Source organism: Macrobrachium rosenbergii, chromosome 52 (genome assembly GCF_040412425.1).
Source record: "Macrobrachium rosenbergii isolate ZJJX-2024 chromosome 52, ASM4041242v1, whole genome shotgun sequence".
NCBI lineage: Eukaryota > Metazoa > Arthropoda > Malacostraca > Decapoda > Palaemonidae > Macrobrachium > Macrobrachium rosenbergii.
Genome location: NC_089792.1, coordinates 4,516,576 through 4,532,004, shown reverse-complemented (window position 1 = coordinate 4,532,004; position 15,429 = coordinate 4,516,576). Strand labels below are relative to the sequence as shown.

Here is a 15,429-nt window from a genome sequence, read left to right as displayed (position 1 = left end):
ATATATATAATAGCTCTTCATATCTGAATTTAATTCGTTCCAAATTCCAATTTGTATATCAAAGTGTTCATATATCGATCCGAATATTCCACGAGGAATTCAATTAATTCATCCCAACCAAGAATTTCCACATATCAAACCTTTGTACCCACTTTAATACAATTATTTCAAGTGCATGCACAATATATCTTTTATGATAACCATATTCAACAAAATAAATAAAAGAATAAAACATTTCACAATAAAACTTAACATAAAAGATGAACAAAATTACGTCACTGCGGTGATGCACAGCTGACTTGCGTTAAGGGAGGGAGCGTTTAGTTAAGGAGGGAAGGTGAAGAGACAGTAAAAACATTACTGTACTGTATGTACGTAAAAGCAGTAACAATTCACATAAAAAAATAAAAGAATAAATTTAACAATGATACAATATAAAACCAATCAAATGCAATGCAGTAACAATAAAATATTGAAAGAGCATCTTACCTCGAGCGAGTGTTCAGGACAGCGCTAGTGAGGCAGTAGAGAGGTAAGGGAGGGGATTGTGGTGGGTTATCGGGTGGGAGACGGGGGTTCACCCACCACTGACTTCCCAGATGTTCCACTGGGACCAGTCTCGGTTGATTTTTCTTTTTCACTATGTTTTGCCCGTTTGCTTTCACTTACATTTGATTCGCCTGAATCACTTCTTTTTATTACGGTAAAATACCTATCAAGTGACACTTGCTTTTTGTGATTTTTTAGCACTGTAAAAATAACTCATCCCCACATCATCAAACAAACTGGCGCCGCGTTCTGCTTCTGCGCGCCTTGGATTGTTTGTTTCCAAACATTTCTTTAGATTTTCCCATGTTTCACACTGCTTAAACGATATTCTTGTTACTCCTACTGCAGTGTCTAATGCCTTAATTTCCTCATTCTTCTTTAGAATAGTACATATTGTCGACATAGATCTGCCATATTCTCAAGCTAAGTCAGACACGCATGTGCCAGCTTCATACTTGGCAATCATTTCTTTCTTAATTTCAACAGTTAAAGACTCCCTTTGCTTCATCACTTCCTTAACAGGCTTCTTCTTGAAGTGTGGCATTGTTATTCCCGATTATTAATCACAATGTAACTGCAAAAATATGATGTGATAAAGTTAAGCAAAGTCTCAGCCACAAACACAAACACCAACATAAATTACGATTTAGACTAGCGTGGATCAACGAGTTTGTGTCAGGGTCACGAGGCAAATGAGGTTGATTAAGGACTTTTCAGAACCTACTTTGACATTTATAAAAAAAAGAACCATCATCCCAGTTGTTTTATTGCCTTCCCACTACATATCACTCAGTCCCTACATCCACATAGCCCTCCCCTATAGTCCAGGACCAAGGGGATCCTGTCTCCTCCCCACAATCCCAGCCGGTCATAGAAGTTTAGATTCCACCAAACAGCTCAGTAAATAGATTTTTTAGCTCTGTACATGGAAACAGAATTTTTGAAAATTTTACTTTGTATACCAAAATACAAATAATAAGTCATTCAGACATTGAGGAACCATTGTATATATATATATATATATATATATATATATATATATATATATATATATATATATATATATATATATATATATATATATATATATCAATGGGGAGGCGGACACAAAGACTTGCTAAAAAGGGTCAATTTATTCCCGACGTTTAGTAATGGCTTCATTACATTTTCGAGGGCTGTATAAAATAAATAACATAAATTACAAAAGGGTACAAATTTAAATTTAAAAATTAAGCACAATGGATTACAAAATAAAAAAATTAAAAATAGAAGGGACAATTAAAAAGGACAACGTAAAAACAAAACAAAATCTCTCTAAAATATACAATATAAAAAAATATATATATATAAAAGTAAGAAGATATGGACCAACCTATTCAGTGGCAATGTTAAAACTAAACAGAAAACGAAAGACTAAGAGAGGTACAGTGTGCGGCAGAGGTTTGGCTGTTTAACAAGGGGACGAGTCGTTTAATCATTAATGATTCCAAAATGGCCAATTCATGGCTGCTAGAGGCTCGCCCTAAAACAGAAAAATCCTTATTTTCAATTGAAGTTTTACATATTCTAGAGTGATTTCTGATATTCGAAAACTCTGGGTTTGTAATTTTACTGCCTGTCCTATAGCTTACTCCACGATGAGAGTCTATGCGTACCTTCAGAAGCCTCCTGGTGGATCCAATATAAGTTCCTAAATTACATTTAGGACACGTATAGCTATACACACGTCCTAGTTCTTAGAAAAAACAATATTTTTAACACCACGATTTTTAGAAAAAGAAACGTTTACGGGCTTAGGGTCAAATTTTTATAGTTTTTGTTCTTTTAACTTTAAAATTAATTCTGTTTTTACTCTCCTCCACAGGGCTCTAACGCTAACCTCTGATTGGTACCTATTCCAAGATGAGATCGCCTTTTTATGTAAATATTTTAAGGAAAACTGCTTCCCATCTGAACTGGTCTTTAAGATACTTCAACGCTTCTAGACAAGTACTTCTCCCTCAAACCTACAATTTACAGTGTTCCTAAATTGAATTTTTATGCTAAATTTCCATTTTTATTTGATAATACTTTTAGAAAAACTTTTCACAACAGATCCAAAGTAAGTTTGGAGCCATTAAGGTCCACCTGATACCTGTTAATCCTCTCACCATCGGGTCTTTATTTAAGTACAAAGATCGTTTATGCCCTTATATGTCCTCCGGGTGTGTGTATAGCTATACGTGTCCTAAATGTAATTTAGAACTTATATTGATCCACCAGGAGGCTTCTGAAGGCAATGCATAGACTCTCATCGTGGAGTAAGCTATAGGACAGGCAGTAAAATTACAAACCCAGAGTTTTCGAATATCAGAAATCACTCTAGAATATGTAAAACTTCAATTGAAAATAAGGATTTTTCTGTTTTAGGGCGAGCCTCTAGCAGCCATGAATTGGCCATTTTGGAATCATTAATGATTAAACGACTCGTCCCCTTGTTAAACAGCCAAACCTCTGCCGGCACACTGTACCTCTCTTAGTCTTTCGTTTTCTGTTTAGTTTTAACATTGCCACTGAATAGGTTGGTCCATATCTTCTTACTTTTTATATATATATATTTTTTTATATTGTATATTTTAGAGAGATTTTGTTTTGTTTTTTACGTTGTCCTTTTTAATTGTCCCTTCTATTTTTAATTTTTTATTTTTGTAATCCATTGTGCTTAATTTTTAAATTTAAATTTGTACCCTTTTGTAATTTATGTTATTTATTTTATACAGCCCTCGAAAATGTAATGAAGCCATTACTAAACGTCGAGAATAAATTGACCCTTTTAGCAAGTCTTTGTGTCCGCCTCCCCATTGATGTATACCTGGCTGTGGCCACCGCTGTTTGGATATATATATATATAAATGATATTTTTATGATAAAATAAGGTTTACTTATACTTACCTGGTAGTTACATATAGCTGTCAGAGACGACAGCTATATGTAACTACCAGGTAAGTTCTATAAGTAAAACTGTCAATTAGAAGATACCGAAAATCACTGATTTCCACTTATTGGTGCCAATAATTGGGTATTGGCGTAATACATACCTAACAGAGGCACGATAACCAAAAATCAGCACTTTTCGGCACCGATAAGCCCGAAAATCGCCAAAAAGTGCCGGAAATCGCTGATTTTCGGTTATCATCACACACCCAGAACGGAGCCCCGATAACCAAGGACTGCCTGTATATATATATATATATATATATATATATATATATATATATATATATATATATATATATATATATATATATATATATATATACAGTAATACTTCGATCTTACGATTTGAGTTGCGCGATTTCACACACACCTAACTTTTCACTGGAACCTAACTAATGGGCATACGCAATTTTTCACAGACACACGAAATTCTCGAGAAACCCTGCAGAAGTGGGTGTTTAATTTTTGAAGTAATTTACAAGTTTTCATGCTTTTATGTGTAAAATCTGTAAAAAATGCATTTCATTCTTTTATGTGTAAAATCTAAATGAAAAATGCATTTCATGCTTTTATGTGTAAAATCTCTATGAAAAATGCATTTCATGCTTTCATGTGTAAAATCTCTATGAAAAATGCATTTCATGCTTTCATGTGTAAAAGCTGTATCGAAAATGTATTATTTTTGTACATGCATAAATATGATGCAAGGGTAATTTCAGCACATTCAGTTAGTGTACTTTTACAAGACGTGATACCCATTTGCAAAGTTACTGCACTTTTCAAAGACGATACCCCTGCAGAAAATGCTTGTTTAATGTTTGAAGTACATTTATAAGTTTTCATGCTTTTAACTGTAAAATCAATATGGAAAATTTATATTTATATTTCTGTACATAAATATCATACAAGTACTATGTCCATTTGCAAAGTCTTTGTCACAAGGACTTTACATGACCTTGAGATGAGGTTGTTCAGTCGCTCATTTGATAAAATGAATTCGTTAATGTAATATCAGAGATGTAACTAAGAGTTGTAGAAGCGTCATTCTTTGAAAATTACTCTGTTTACCTCGGAGAAAAGTGCTGGTGCAATCTGTATGTGCATGTAATTACAGCACGTTCAGTTGGTGTACTTTTACAAGATGTGATGCCCTTAGTTTACTGCATTTTTCAAAGATGATACAGCTGTAGAAAGTGTGTTTAATTTTGAAGTTTTTGTGTTTTTAGGTGTAAAATCAGAATGGAAAATTTCTATTTATATATTTCCAAGCATAAATACGATACAAAAGCAGTACAGTTACTTTATGACAGTATCTCTCTCTCTCTCTCAGAAAGTTACCGCTCAAACATACTTTTACAACTTATTATTTCTCTGTACGTCATTACCTGTACAGTATATAATTTTAAATTGATTGAATTTTACCTGTACTGTACTACCTTCTACGAACATTATGTACATGTTTTCGATATTTTATGGAATTGTACTTTTGTTGACTGTGACATGACGTTTTGCCTAGTGACGCAAAGAAAACGGCTTTTACTCTAAGTGACAAAGAAAAAACGGCATCCCATGAATTAGGGGTAACATTAGTATATGTACGCACCTACTGTAAATGCGCCTATTATGAAAATGTGCAGTACTCAATTTTTATGTCAACCATTTACAGTATTCCTTTTTTAAGGGTAATAAGCTAAATTTTAAATAAAATTACACTAACTTTAGTTCATTTAAAAGTTAGCTTAATACTTTGGGAGCATGATTAGGGTCATATTTAGTATTTAAACTCTGAAATAAACATTTATTAGCATTTTTAAAGACCATGCCAAACTTACACAAAAATTCACCTTTATAGAGGGCTCGAACCTAACCTCACGTAATTTGAGGTATGATGAACATATATATATATATATATATATATATATATATATATATATATATATATATATATATATATATATATATATATATATATATATATATATATATATATATATATATATATATATATATAAATTATATCATCAAGTCAAGGACATTCTATTTTTATGTGGGGAGGCTGGGTGAGTTTCTACTTTAACAGTAGATAAGTGTCCAAATAATTAATTTTATCATAAAAATATTCATTATTTCAGATGAATCTTACCTACTGTTAAGGAAGTGGCAACCGCCGATTTTCAAGGAATTATTGAATTTTAGTTATTAACAGTTTTCAACTGTTTTATGTCTAAATAAACATATCCTGAAACATTAATGCTAAAAATTCTTAGATTGGTTTATTGACAATTTTGTTCATCGCTTGTATGGCACTATTCTTGAGATGAAATTGAATAGGTCATTCTTAGACAAACCATCTTAACAAACTTCACTAAAGAGATAACGTGACCCAAAATAGGCTTGAAGAGATTAAAGAATATAAATGTATGATGATTATGCTGTTAAGCTAGTTACAGTGGTTGCTTGGCAAGCTTTTGGTACTTATGACAAAAAGATTGTAAACAAGGAATTTTTTTTTTTTTTTTTTTTTTATGATAGTCAATTTTAATGATTTGAAATGAGTATATACTGATTTTTATATATTTTATAGGCATATTCTAAGCTTTTAGCTTCTTAGTTTAACTCAACTTCTAGATGTCAGAATCTTACACTAGGCTACGGTAGCGACTGATAACACAGCCTAGGCTACCATCATGTTTTGATTCCAAATATATAGAAACATAGCCTACGCTTATTGCAAGAATCAAAGCTCAAACATTACTTGGGGTAAAATCCTAATACATGCAGTAAAAAAAATGGGGGTTGAAAATTACATGGGGGTTGAAAATTACATGGAGTCGAATATTACATGAGTACATACAGTAAATAAAGATTGTGCTGCTTAAATGTAACACATTTCTGAAGAAATCTGCATAAAAGGCAGTGGTTTGTATCTCTGCAGAAACAAATTCACATCAATCAAAGCACTTCTAACATCAGATGACATCATCACCATAAAATTTTGGCAAACTTCGAAGTGTATTTTTACTTTTATTTTTTGCAGCTTTCCACTTTTGAACACTACAGAAAATTACATGTATTCAACTTTAAAATGGCACCCACCCAACCTCAAACAACATAAAAATAAATTCACTGAAACCAATAAAAGAAAAACATTCCTATTTCCATAACTGACCACTATGCTTTGCCACAAACTTCTGGACACCCCAAAATCTTAAGGGGTTAAAAAGAAACATTCTCACTCACTGGCTTTTTAGATTATTTCGCTTATGCTGCAACAGCACCAATGAAGAGTCCAGGCAGTTTTCCTCTGTTGATGGAATGTAATCTGGAAGAGTATTTACTACCACATATGGACTGTCCAGTGCCTGGCAAAGGTTCTTATTTTTCCTAGGAATGGGATGCTGGTTTTTCAGTTGAACACTTACTACAAGCCTTTCCCCACACGGTATTAATGCTCTGTATCTGCCATCTGAAGGGTACAAGCAAAAATTACTAAATATTCTTTATAAATTAAGGCACAGTTAACATATATTCTCATACTGTAATATCAAGGTTATTTGGCACAATATTGACTTGTCTTCATAAAATTCAAAGAAAAGCATATAGTTCATAAATCTATACAAAAAGATTACACAAATTAAAGGCATTTTTCACACAAATCCATTCATTGTAAATAGTCTTACTACAGGCAAATACCTCTCAGTCTGCACAAACTTGTTACATCTTGGCAGAAAAAGATCCCACTCCACATGCCATGCTTTACTCTATTCTTCCATGCCAACATCAACCATAAAGAGGGAAAGGAAGGAGGGTATTAAGAGTTATGATTAATGGGTTATATGAAAAATGTTTTAACAGGCAAAAATATTGTTTGTTAATTCAAAACCCATTAACCATATACTGGCCCCCGGCCCCTCGCCCCTTCCTGGACAGTCTCATCATTACGGCAAAGACACGGATGCGCAAAGCTGTATCACCCATGGCGGACTAGGAGCTATCAAGCAGTGGTAAATAGCAGTCTGCCATTAACTCAAGTAAAATAAGTCTCCTAAATGTTCTTGAGCCTTGATCCTGAACTGGTGAGGTCATCCAGCGAAACGAGAAAGCAGCCACGAAAGATCACCTCATGAAGCCGATACGACATTGTCTTTCTTGAGACCAAAGATGCACCCCAAGTTACGATTGTTAAATTAATGATTTTTCAATTTGGCAACAGCTACAATGAGACTGGACAGCCAGGCAGCATCAGCACTCCTCTTCTCTCAGTCTGTACTTTATCGCTAGTGCACACAACCCCTACTCTAAAGTGCTGTGTTTCTACTACTGCACTAGTCTTTTTCCTTATACCCTCTGGTATAACTGCTTGTACCGCGATGTGTTCTTTCACTCAAGGTATAATAAACATCAAAATAAGGTTCAAAACAAATTTGTTATTGAAAACTAGCCTTTCCAAACACATTTAACATCAAGTTAATTAAAATGAAATAATGATGTTTTTATGATTATCATTACCATGAGATCACAAACCATTGCACAATTAGCATTCTTGCCCTAGACGATCCTTACGTAAAAAGCAGGAACAGAAATAGTCTCAGTGACATGCAATGCACTGTTGAAAAACTCACGTACCTTGGACATTAAAATAACTGGAAGCATGTGCCGAAAGTAAAAAAAAATAATGTAACCATCTAGCTGTTTTATTTCATATTTATGCATGAAAGAAAATAAGCACACCATGTCAAATCTTGCCATTTTTTATCATCAAAAGGAAACTCAAAGCACCATAAACAGAAAAAGGCAACATTTATTTTGCCATCATCCCTCATTTCTCTTTTTGACTGAAGTAGTTTCATGAGAAATTGTTGTCAGAACAAATGTTCCACTTGGAGAATATACCACAGAAATGCAGATTCATAAATCCATTTGAAAAAAAAAAAAGAGCAAACAAACACACATACAAAAACCAATAAAGTCAAAATCTGCGCTCTAATTTCAAGGATTATCTCTGCCATAATGTTCTGTTAGCCTTTTTGTGCCTTACATTCAGATAACTGAAATTTCTGTATTATAAGAGCAGGTTTATCCATGGACAAAGCATCCATTAACCAAAGTATCCAATAACTGAGACATCTGTTCACCAAGGTAGCCTATGACTATATTGTTGGCATTAAGTTTTCTTTATGCTGTACAAATAATAGAATAAGCACTGGGAATTTGTTTTTCAACTGCTTTTGGGAAATAAGTGATTTTATCCAAGACTCAGTTTTAATACTTCCATTATGAAGTTCATGTCTTTACCTTTGTTTTCATATGTACATAAACTTATTACTGAAAATAATACCTCAGTAACAGAATGGCCACCCCTGGGACAAGAATTTTGTTCAACCTACAGCAATTTAGCTTATCACCAGGTTTTCAGACCTAACCTCATTGTATTTAGGGAAGCATCTATCATAAGTTCCTGTGGAATGTGTTTAGAAAGATGCAAGGAAATAGCCTAACTTCCTGCGTTAGCTGAAGGCAGGCAATGGTGGCTAGAACAAGGCAAAGACGACTGTCTTCATCAGAAAAATGTAAATCTGGAAGAGCTAAGAATCAACTACAGATTTTATCAGAAAATCTGAAAGAAACTGGAGTCCAACAGAAGATACACATTATTATATCTATCAAGACATAATACAGTAATAGGTACTATTGGAATTGCACCATAATATGCCTACCAGCTTACACAAAGCAAGCAAGCAATGCATGCACACACACACAGGACCACCAGGTCCTGTACACAGTAGCCTAGAGGTTTTGGAAAAGTTTTGACTCACCTTTATGCTCGTTTCTGAGTTTGTAAAAGAAAAATTTTTTGTGTTAGTGAGAAAAGAGGAGGGAAGGTTATATGATCAGAATTACAGGATCAGGCACTGTTGTTCATAGCAAGTTTTTCTGGGGGTCAACATCAACAGGAATGAGAATAAGTGGTAGTAGTGGTAGCAGTGGTATGTCATTTACCCAGTTTTGGCCAGTAATTATCATACCCGAGTCAAAATTTGTGACTCCCATCAGGTTTCATGCCAATACTGTTACTTACCACATAAATATAAAGCTTGCAATGCAATGGTAAGAAGTGTACAGTACACATACATCCTTAATCTGAAATGCAACTTCAGAGTTGTAAAATATAATTCAGAATTACTGAAATTGCAGAGAATTGGATAACACCTTTGGGTAGCAGGGAGAACTGAATATCAGATGAGCAACTTATTGGTCGATCATATATTGCCTTTACCTGGATTGTAAGACCCCTTCTTATTTACCTACGGAATGACACGAATGGATAGGCTAGCCTATCCTTCTCTGTTCTTCATGAGCAGCATCATGATACATTAAGGAAACAAGTTGGGTCAAGCATTACGTGAGTATTTATGGTAAATGATATTTCAAAGGATTATGAGGTGGCCAGCCACTGTTTCAAGGTAATCCTTCTGTAAATTGGGATTTTCACAACACCAACACTCCTCAGGTCCCAGTGGTGTTGGATTAGTGTGTCTACAAGTTCTATGCTCAAGCTCTAGATTGTACACCCTTCCTTTATACTGCACACGGTAATGTTAAAAAGTATCTGAAGCTAATGGTCAGAGCCTTCATTAAATATCTAATAATTTATAAGAGTATGCAATGTAAAGTATCTTAGCCATAATTAAGGAGAACCTTCATTCCTCTTCAACACTATAGGGCTCTCTTGATAGAGGAGAACTTTCCTATGTTCTCAGGGTAGTGGTAGCTCAACAATATTGGAGGTGACTTCCACCATGGCGGTCCTAAGTTTTAATCTAACTTTGGTCTGATAACTTTTCACGGACACACAAATTTACTTTCCCTATGAGCTACAGATAAGGGGTTTGGGGAAGTGCACAGTTATCAATAGAAATTTTCTTGTCCACACAGCTCTCATAGGGGGTAGTGAGGGAGCTTGGGTGATAATCATATGTTTGGTCTAAAATCTGTCTCTAAGGCATTGCAATCTTGCAAAATGGCCTGTCACTGCATCTCATGTTTACTGGCAACCTTTAAACCTTAACTAAACAGGGGCATAAGACAGAGGGCTCTTTTGATATTTTCCCCAAGAATGGCTCATGAAATGTGTCATCTATCATAGACACTCAGCATTTGGCTGGTTTAACATTCCTACAGTTCAAGTATACATAAAATAACAGGTCTCTCTTGTGTACATACCCACATTTTATCAATTATTAACAATTCAATACCAAAGAAGAAAAAGTCAATAAAAAGTTACCACAGTAGAAGGTAATTTGCATACCTTTGTCTCTTGGAGTTTGATCTTCCTCCTCATCATCAGTCCAAGTGGCACCATCCCTTGGCATTACGAAAGTATTTCTGGCCATAAACATATACCTGAAAAAAACATAATCATTCAACATAGAAATGCACCTACAACTCAGCATGAACAGTAAAATTTCAGCAGAGTAACTTTAACACAGAAAACTTAAGTCTCTTCGTCAAGCAATCATAGTACAAATGATTCAGATTTACAAATGACAATCCCCAGCAAAAAGGAACCACACTAAAATTTCAGATCTGCAGTAACCTAGCTCTGTTTGGTAAAAATCAACAACCTGCAAACATGACCTGGATTAATTATGTTCCCACTGAGCTGAATGACTTCATCTGACTCTTGGGAAGCCCAAGCTAATACAGCACTGTTTTTACAAACAAAAGTGACAGTGTAAGATAACATTACAGTAAAAATGATGGCGACCTGGAATGGTTTTCATGCATTTTCTTCTCTTTATTACTTATATATCTAAGTTGCATTTCTGATAAATGAGTTACTCAAGGCATATGTTTAGGATATCAACTGAAAACTTACAAAATCATTGTCAGTAAATAATTTGTAAAAACTTACTTCTTTGCATGTTAAACAAAAGGACATCTGTTAACACTAAGAATCTTATTTGTTAATGACTGAAAGTACTGAACAGAAAGCTTACCCAATTTGAATAAGGTGACCATCCTTTCTTTTAGTTTCGTGACGGTCAGTTTGTATGGGAGACCCAATCAGCATCGATTCTTCATATGAGGTTATTACATCATTCAGTAACAAATGTAACTCCTGTAAGGTAAATGTCATTTATGTGAAAATGTTACATAAAATGATTATTCAAAGATGCACAGGGCTAAAAAGCAACGGAAAACTAATAGCAAAAATATTGCTTCTATTATTCGGCATAAATTTTTAGGCAACTTTAACAGGGATAGAGGGGACACAACTCCAAACTCTGAAAACAGAATGAGTAGCTACTTTCATGACGAAATATCAGCACTTATAAAGGACAATATTTACTTTATCAACATTATCATAATCATCAATAATACTACTCAAAAGGCACACATAAATACAAGGGGTAAACCAAATATGCCATTAACTCGAAGACCAAGTTCCCACAGAGCAAATGCCCATATGAGAAAAAGAAAAAACAGACCTGGGAAGAGAGGAATAGCAAGATAATGACTAAAGTAACAAATGCAGAGCTCAAAGTTGCCTTTTCTGAGGAAAGCCAAATGTGGGGTTCCTATCCTGAAAGGGGTTTGACGAACATACTCACTCAATCTTCAATAGCTTCTGGTAATAACAACAAATGTACTATACAAAGGAACTAGGAAGACTAATAGAGAGTGTTATGTGGTGAAACAAATTATTTAGTTATGATCTCAAAATAAAAAAAAAGTACAATGGAAATTAGGAACGAGAAAGTTAAGAGGGCGTTGAGGCTATTACAATTACAATTACACACACACACACACACATATATATGTATGTATATATATATATATATATATATATATATATATATATATATATATATATAATATACATATATATATACACACACACACACATATATATATGTTACGACCAGGAGGCAGTTCTACAGGTTCTTAATAAGTTTTAATAAGGAATCGTAGGCAGTGATAATACAACACAGTGAATATGAATGTGGTAAACAAACACCAGAAAAAATAACAATATTTATTACAAAACTCAAGGAATTTCTTAAATATTAAATCAACCTTTTGCAAGTCACACTTACAGCTAGAAAAACATACTTTATACAAACACACTTAGGGGAATAGGTAGTGTGTTATAACCTGGTTCACTAAATCTAATGAACTGATCTTTAAAACCAATAAGAGTAATACTTAATACTATTCAAACGGAACGGGCCCAAAGATTCAAATACTAACCTAATTCTAAACAGAATCGGAAGGAAGAAGAAGGCAAATGAAAGGTAGAAACCTTAAAATTTACCTAAATAACAGAGCTAAACACGTTGGAAATACGGTGAATCAATATCAAAATCAGGAAATTATTTAACCTGTAATCATGTGGACTCCACACCATAACAATATAGTTATATGTATATATCTATAGGGTTCATATATAATCAGGGTTATCTCAAGCAATCCTTGGTCATTCCTTGAAATGTACACTGAACGTCCCTGGGTTTCTCGAGACTATCAGTCAGCAAAACAAGGGAGTACTAGGCATCAGGTGGAGAACGACAAATGCGAAGAAGAGTTCCCCGAAGAAACCAAATGTTTACACCTTACCTAATGCTAGCCTCCCTACTAGCCTCCTTTAACGGAAGGCTCCGACAATCCAGACGTGCAGCAGTTCCAAGAACCTCAAAGCCAAGTCACAGCTAAAGCCTCTCCTACAAAGCTGGGATCCATGCCAGTCCTGTCTACCCTGTGGACTCCTCCAACGGGGAAAAGGCAGGGGAGGTCGCAAGTGACACAAGTCCCTGCGAGGCTACAAGAAGAAAGCCGTGATCAATATATATACACTGCAGGTGGCTCTTCACACACACCGGCGGGTCGGAATTTCCAATGGAATATATAGGAAAATCTTCTCAAAACGTAGATTTGATCGAGAAATGTATATATTCCAGGCTAGCTGCTGCACAGTCCTTCTGGTATGTCGATACAGCCTGAACTGACCCCAGCAGGCGATACCCATCCCAGGCGTAACACCTGGACCGTCACTCACTCCGACGAAACTAAATAACAAAAAGGAGTTAATAGGGTTGTTCAATTAACTATTGAAGAAGTAACGATAACACTCCTAAAATTATCATACGATACGCAACACATCATAAAATAAACACACAAAAGATACTTTATAAAGAGAACAATAATTAAACTCGATCATGGCTGATTTAAAAATACATCCTAAAGTAATTTACATTTACATGAAAATATATATATATATATATATATATATATATATATATATATATATATATATATATATATATATATATATATAATATATAGATATATACATATACATACATATATATAAATAAATATATGTACGTATGTATGTATGTAAGTATATGTAGAGAGAGAAAGAGAGAGAGGTAAATTCACTTGAGAGTTCCTTCCCCAGAGGTCTGCTGTTTCAGAGAGCCGCCGTGACCTTCATGTTTGCATGAAATGAAGTCTTTGGCCCTCTGCTGACTGGAGAGAGAGAGTCATCGTTGTTCCAAAGGTAACATCAAATTTCTCCGAAAAAATAAGTATAGATCGTTCCATGCGGTTATCAAATACAGAAAATATTAACAAATCAAAAGTAACTAGGATTGTTAAGATGTCGAATTTTGCCACATGCGCTTTGCCCTACTGGAAGAAAATTATTTAAAATCATTCGATTATACTGAATGTCAGTTTTGACTCATCTCTGAGGTACATGGAAAACTATTTACAATCATTTTGATTATGTTTAGAAAAGAAGTTTCGACGCATGCGCTTGAGGTACAAGGAAAAACTGCATTTTAAAATAATTTTGATTATACTAAGATGGAACAATTTGACGCATGCCAGAACTTTGAAGTACAAGGGAAAACATCGTATTTAAAAATAATTTTTGATTATACTAAGATGTCAGTTTTGACGCATGCGCTTTGAGAATGCGGAAAACAATTTACAATCATTTTGATTATGTTTAGATGTTCATTTCACGCATGCGCTTTGAGGTACAAGGTCATGTATTTTAAAATAATTTTGATTATACTAAGATGTCAGTTCTGACGCATGCGATTGAGGTACAAAAACTGTATTCATAAATCATTTTGTTTTTATGTTTTAGATGTCAGTTTCGACGCATGCGCTTTGAGGGTACAAGGAAAACTGTATTTAAAATCATTTGGATTATATTTAGATGGAATTTTGACAGCATGCGCTTTGAGGATAAGGAAAACTGTATTTAAAATCATTTTGATTATATTTAGATGAAGAATTTTGACAGCAGGTGCTTGGAGTGTACAAGGAAAACTGTAGATTTAAAATCATTTTGATTATACTAAGATGTCAGTTTTGACGCATGCGCTTTAAGGTACAAGGAAAACTGTATTTAAAATCATTTTGATTATATTTAGATGCACCACGAAGCAGCTCTTTGAGATACAAGGAAATCTGTATTTAAAACCAGTTTTGAGTTTTGCCCGTCACAATTTAAAAACTCTTGTACATTATCACTGACATTACCACAATAATCAAGATATAGAATGATACTACTGATACAAATACCGTTGGGCTGTGGAACAATATCTTTTTTCTGTTACATCTTTTGAATGGACATCATATTCTGGAGTTTGAATTTCAAGTCGATGGCTCGGTCTCTTGTTCCATGACGAATGGGTTTCATCTTCTGAATAATAATCAGGAATAATAATAAAAGAAGAATAATAATAATAATAATAAGAAGAATAATAATCAAGGTATAGACTCATACTAAGAAGATCTCATTTCCGGCAGCGCATGACGGTAGCGGTAGACGAACTGGTGTTGAATCCTGAATAAAAGGAAAAGGTTGGACGTCTGGTGACAGTG

At 34.3% G+C, this 15,429-nt stretch overlaps 1 protein-coding gene across 2 annotated transcripts in view; it reads right to left on the bottom strand.

The window, feature by feature from the left end:
• Nucleotides 1–15,429, bottom strand: part of LOC136833647 (uncharacterized) — a 65,553-nt gene that overhangs the window by 3,423 nt on the left and 46,701 nt on the right. The window contains exons 3-5 of one of the 2 annotated variants that reach the window (XM_067095787.1): nt 11,526–11,647; nt 10,835–10,929; nt 6,766–6,991 (exon numbers count right to left, since the gene is read on the bottom strand). In XM_067095787.1, coding sequence (XP_066951888.1) covers nt 6,766–6,991; nt 10,835–10,929; nt 11,526–11,647 — 443 coding nt within the window. Of the gene's footprint in view, nt 1–6,765; nt 6,992–7,218; nt 7,420–10,834; nt 10,930–11,525; nt 11,648–15,429 lie in introns of those variants that run through there. The other variant, XM_067095788.1, reaches the window with a different exon arrangement.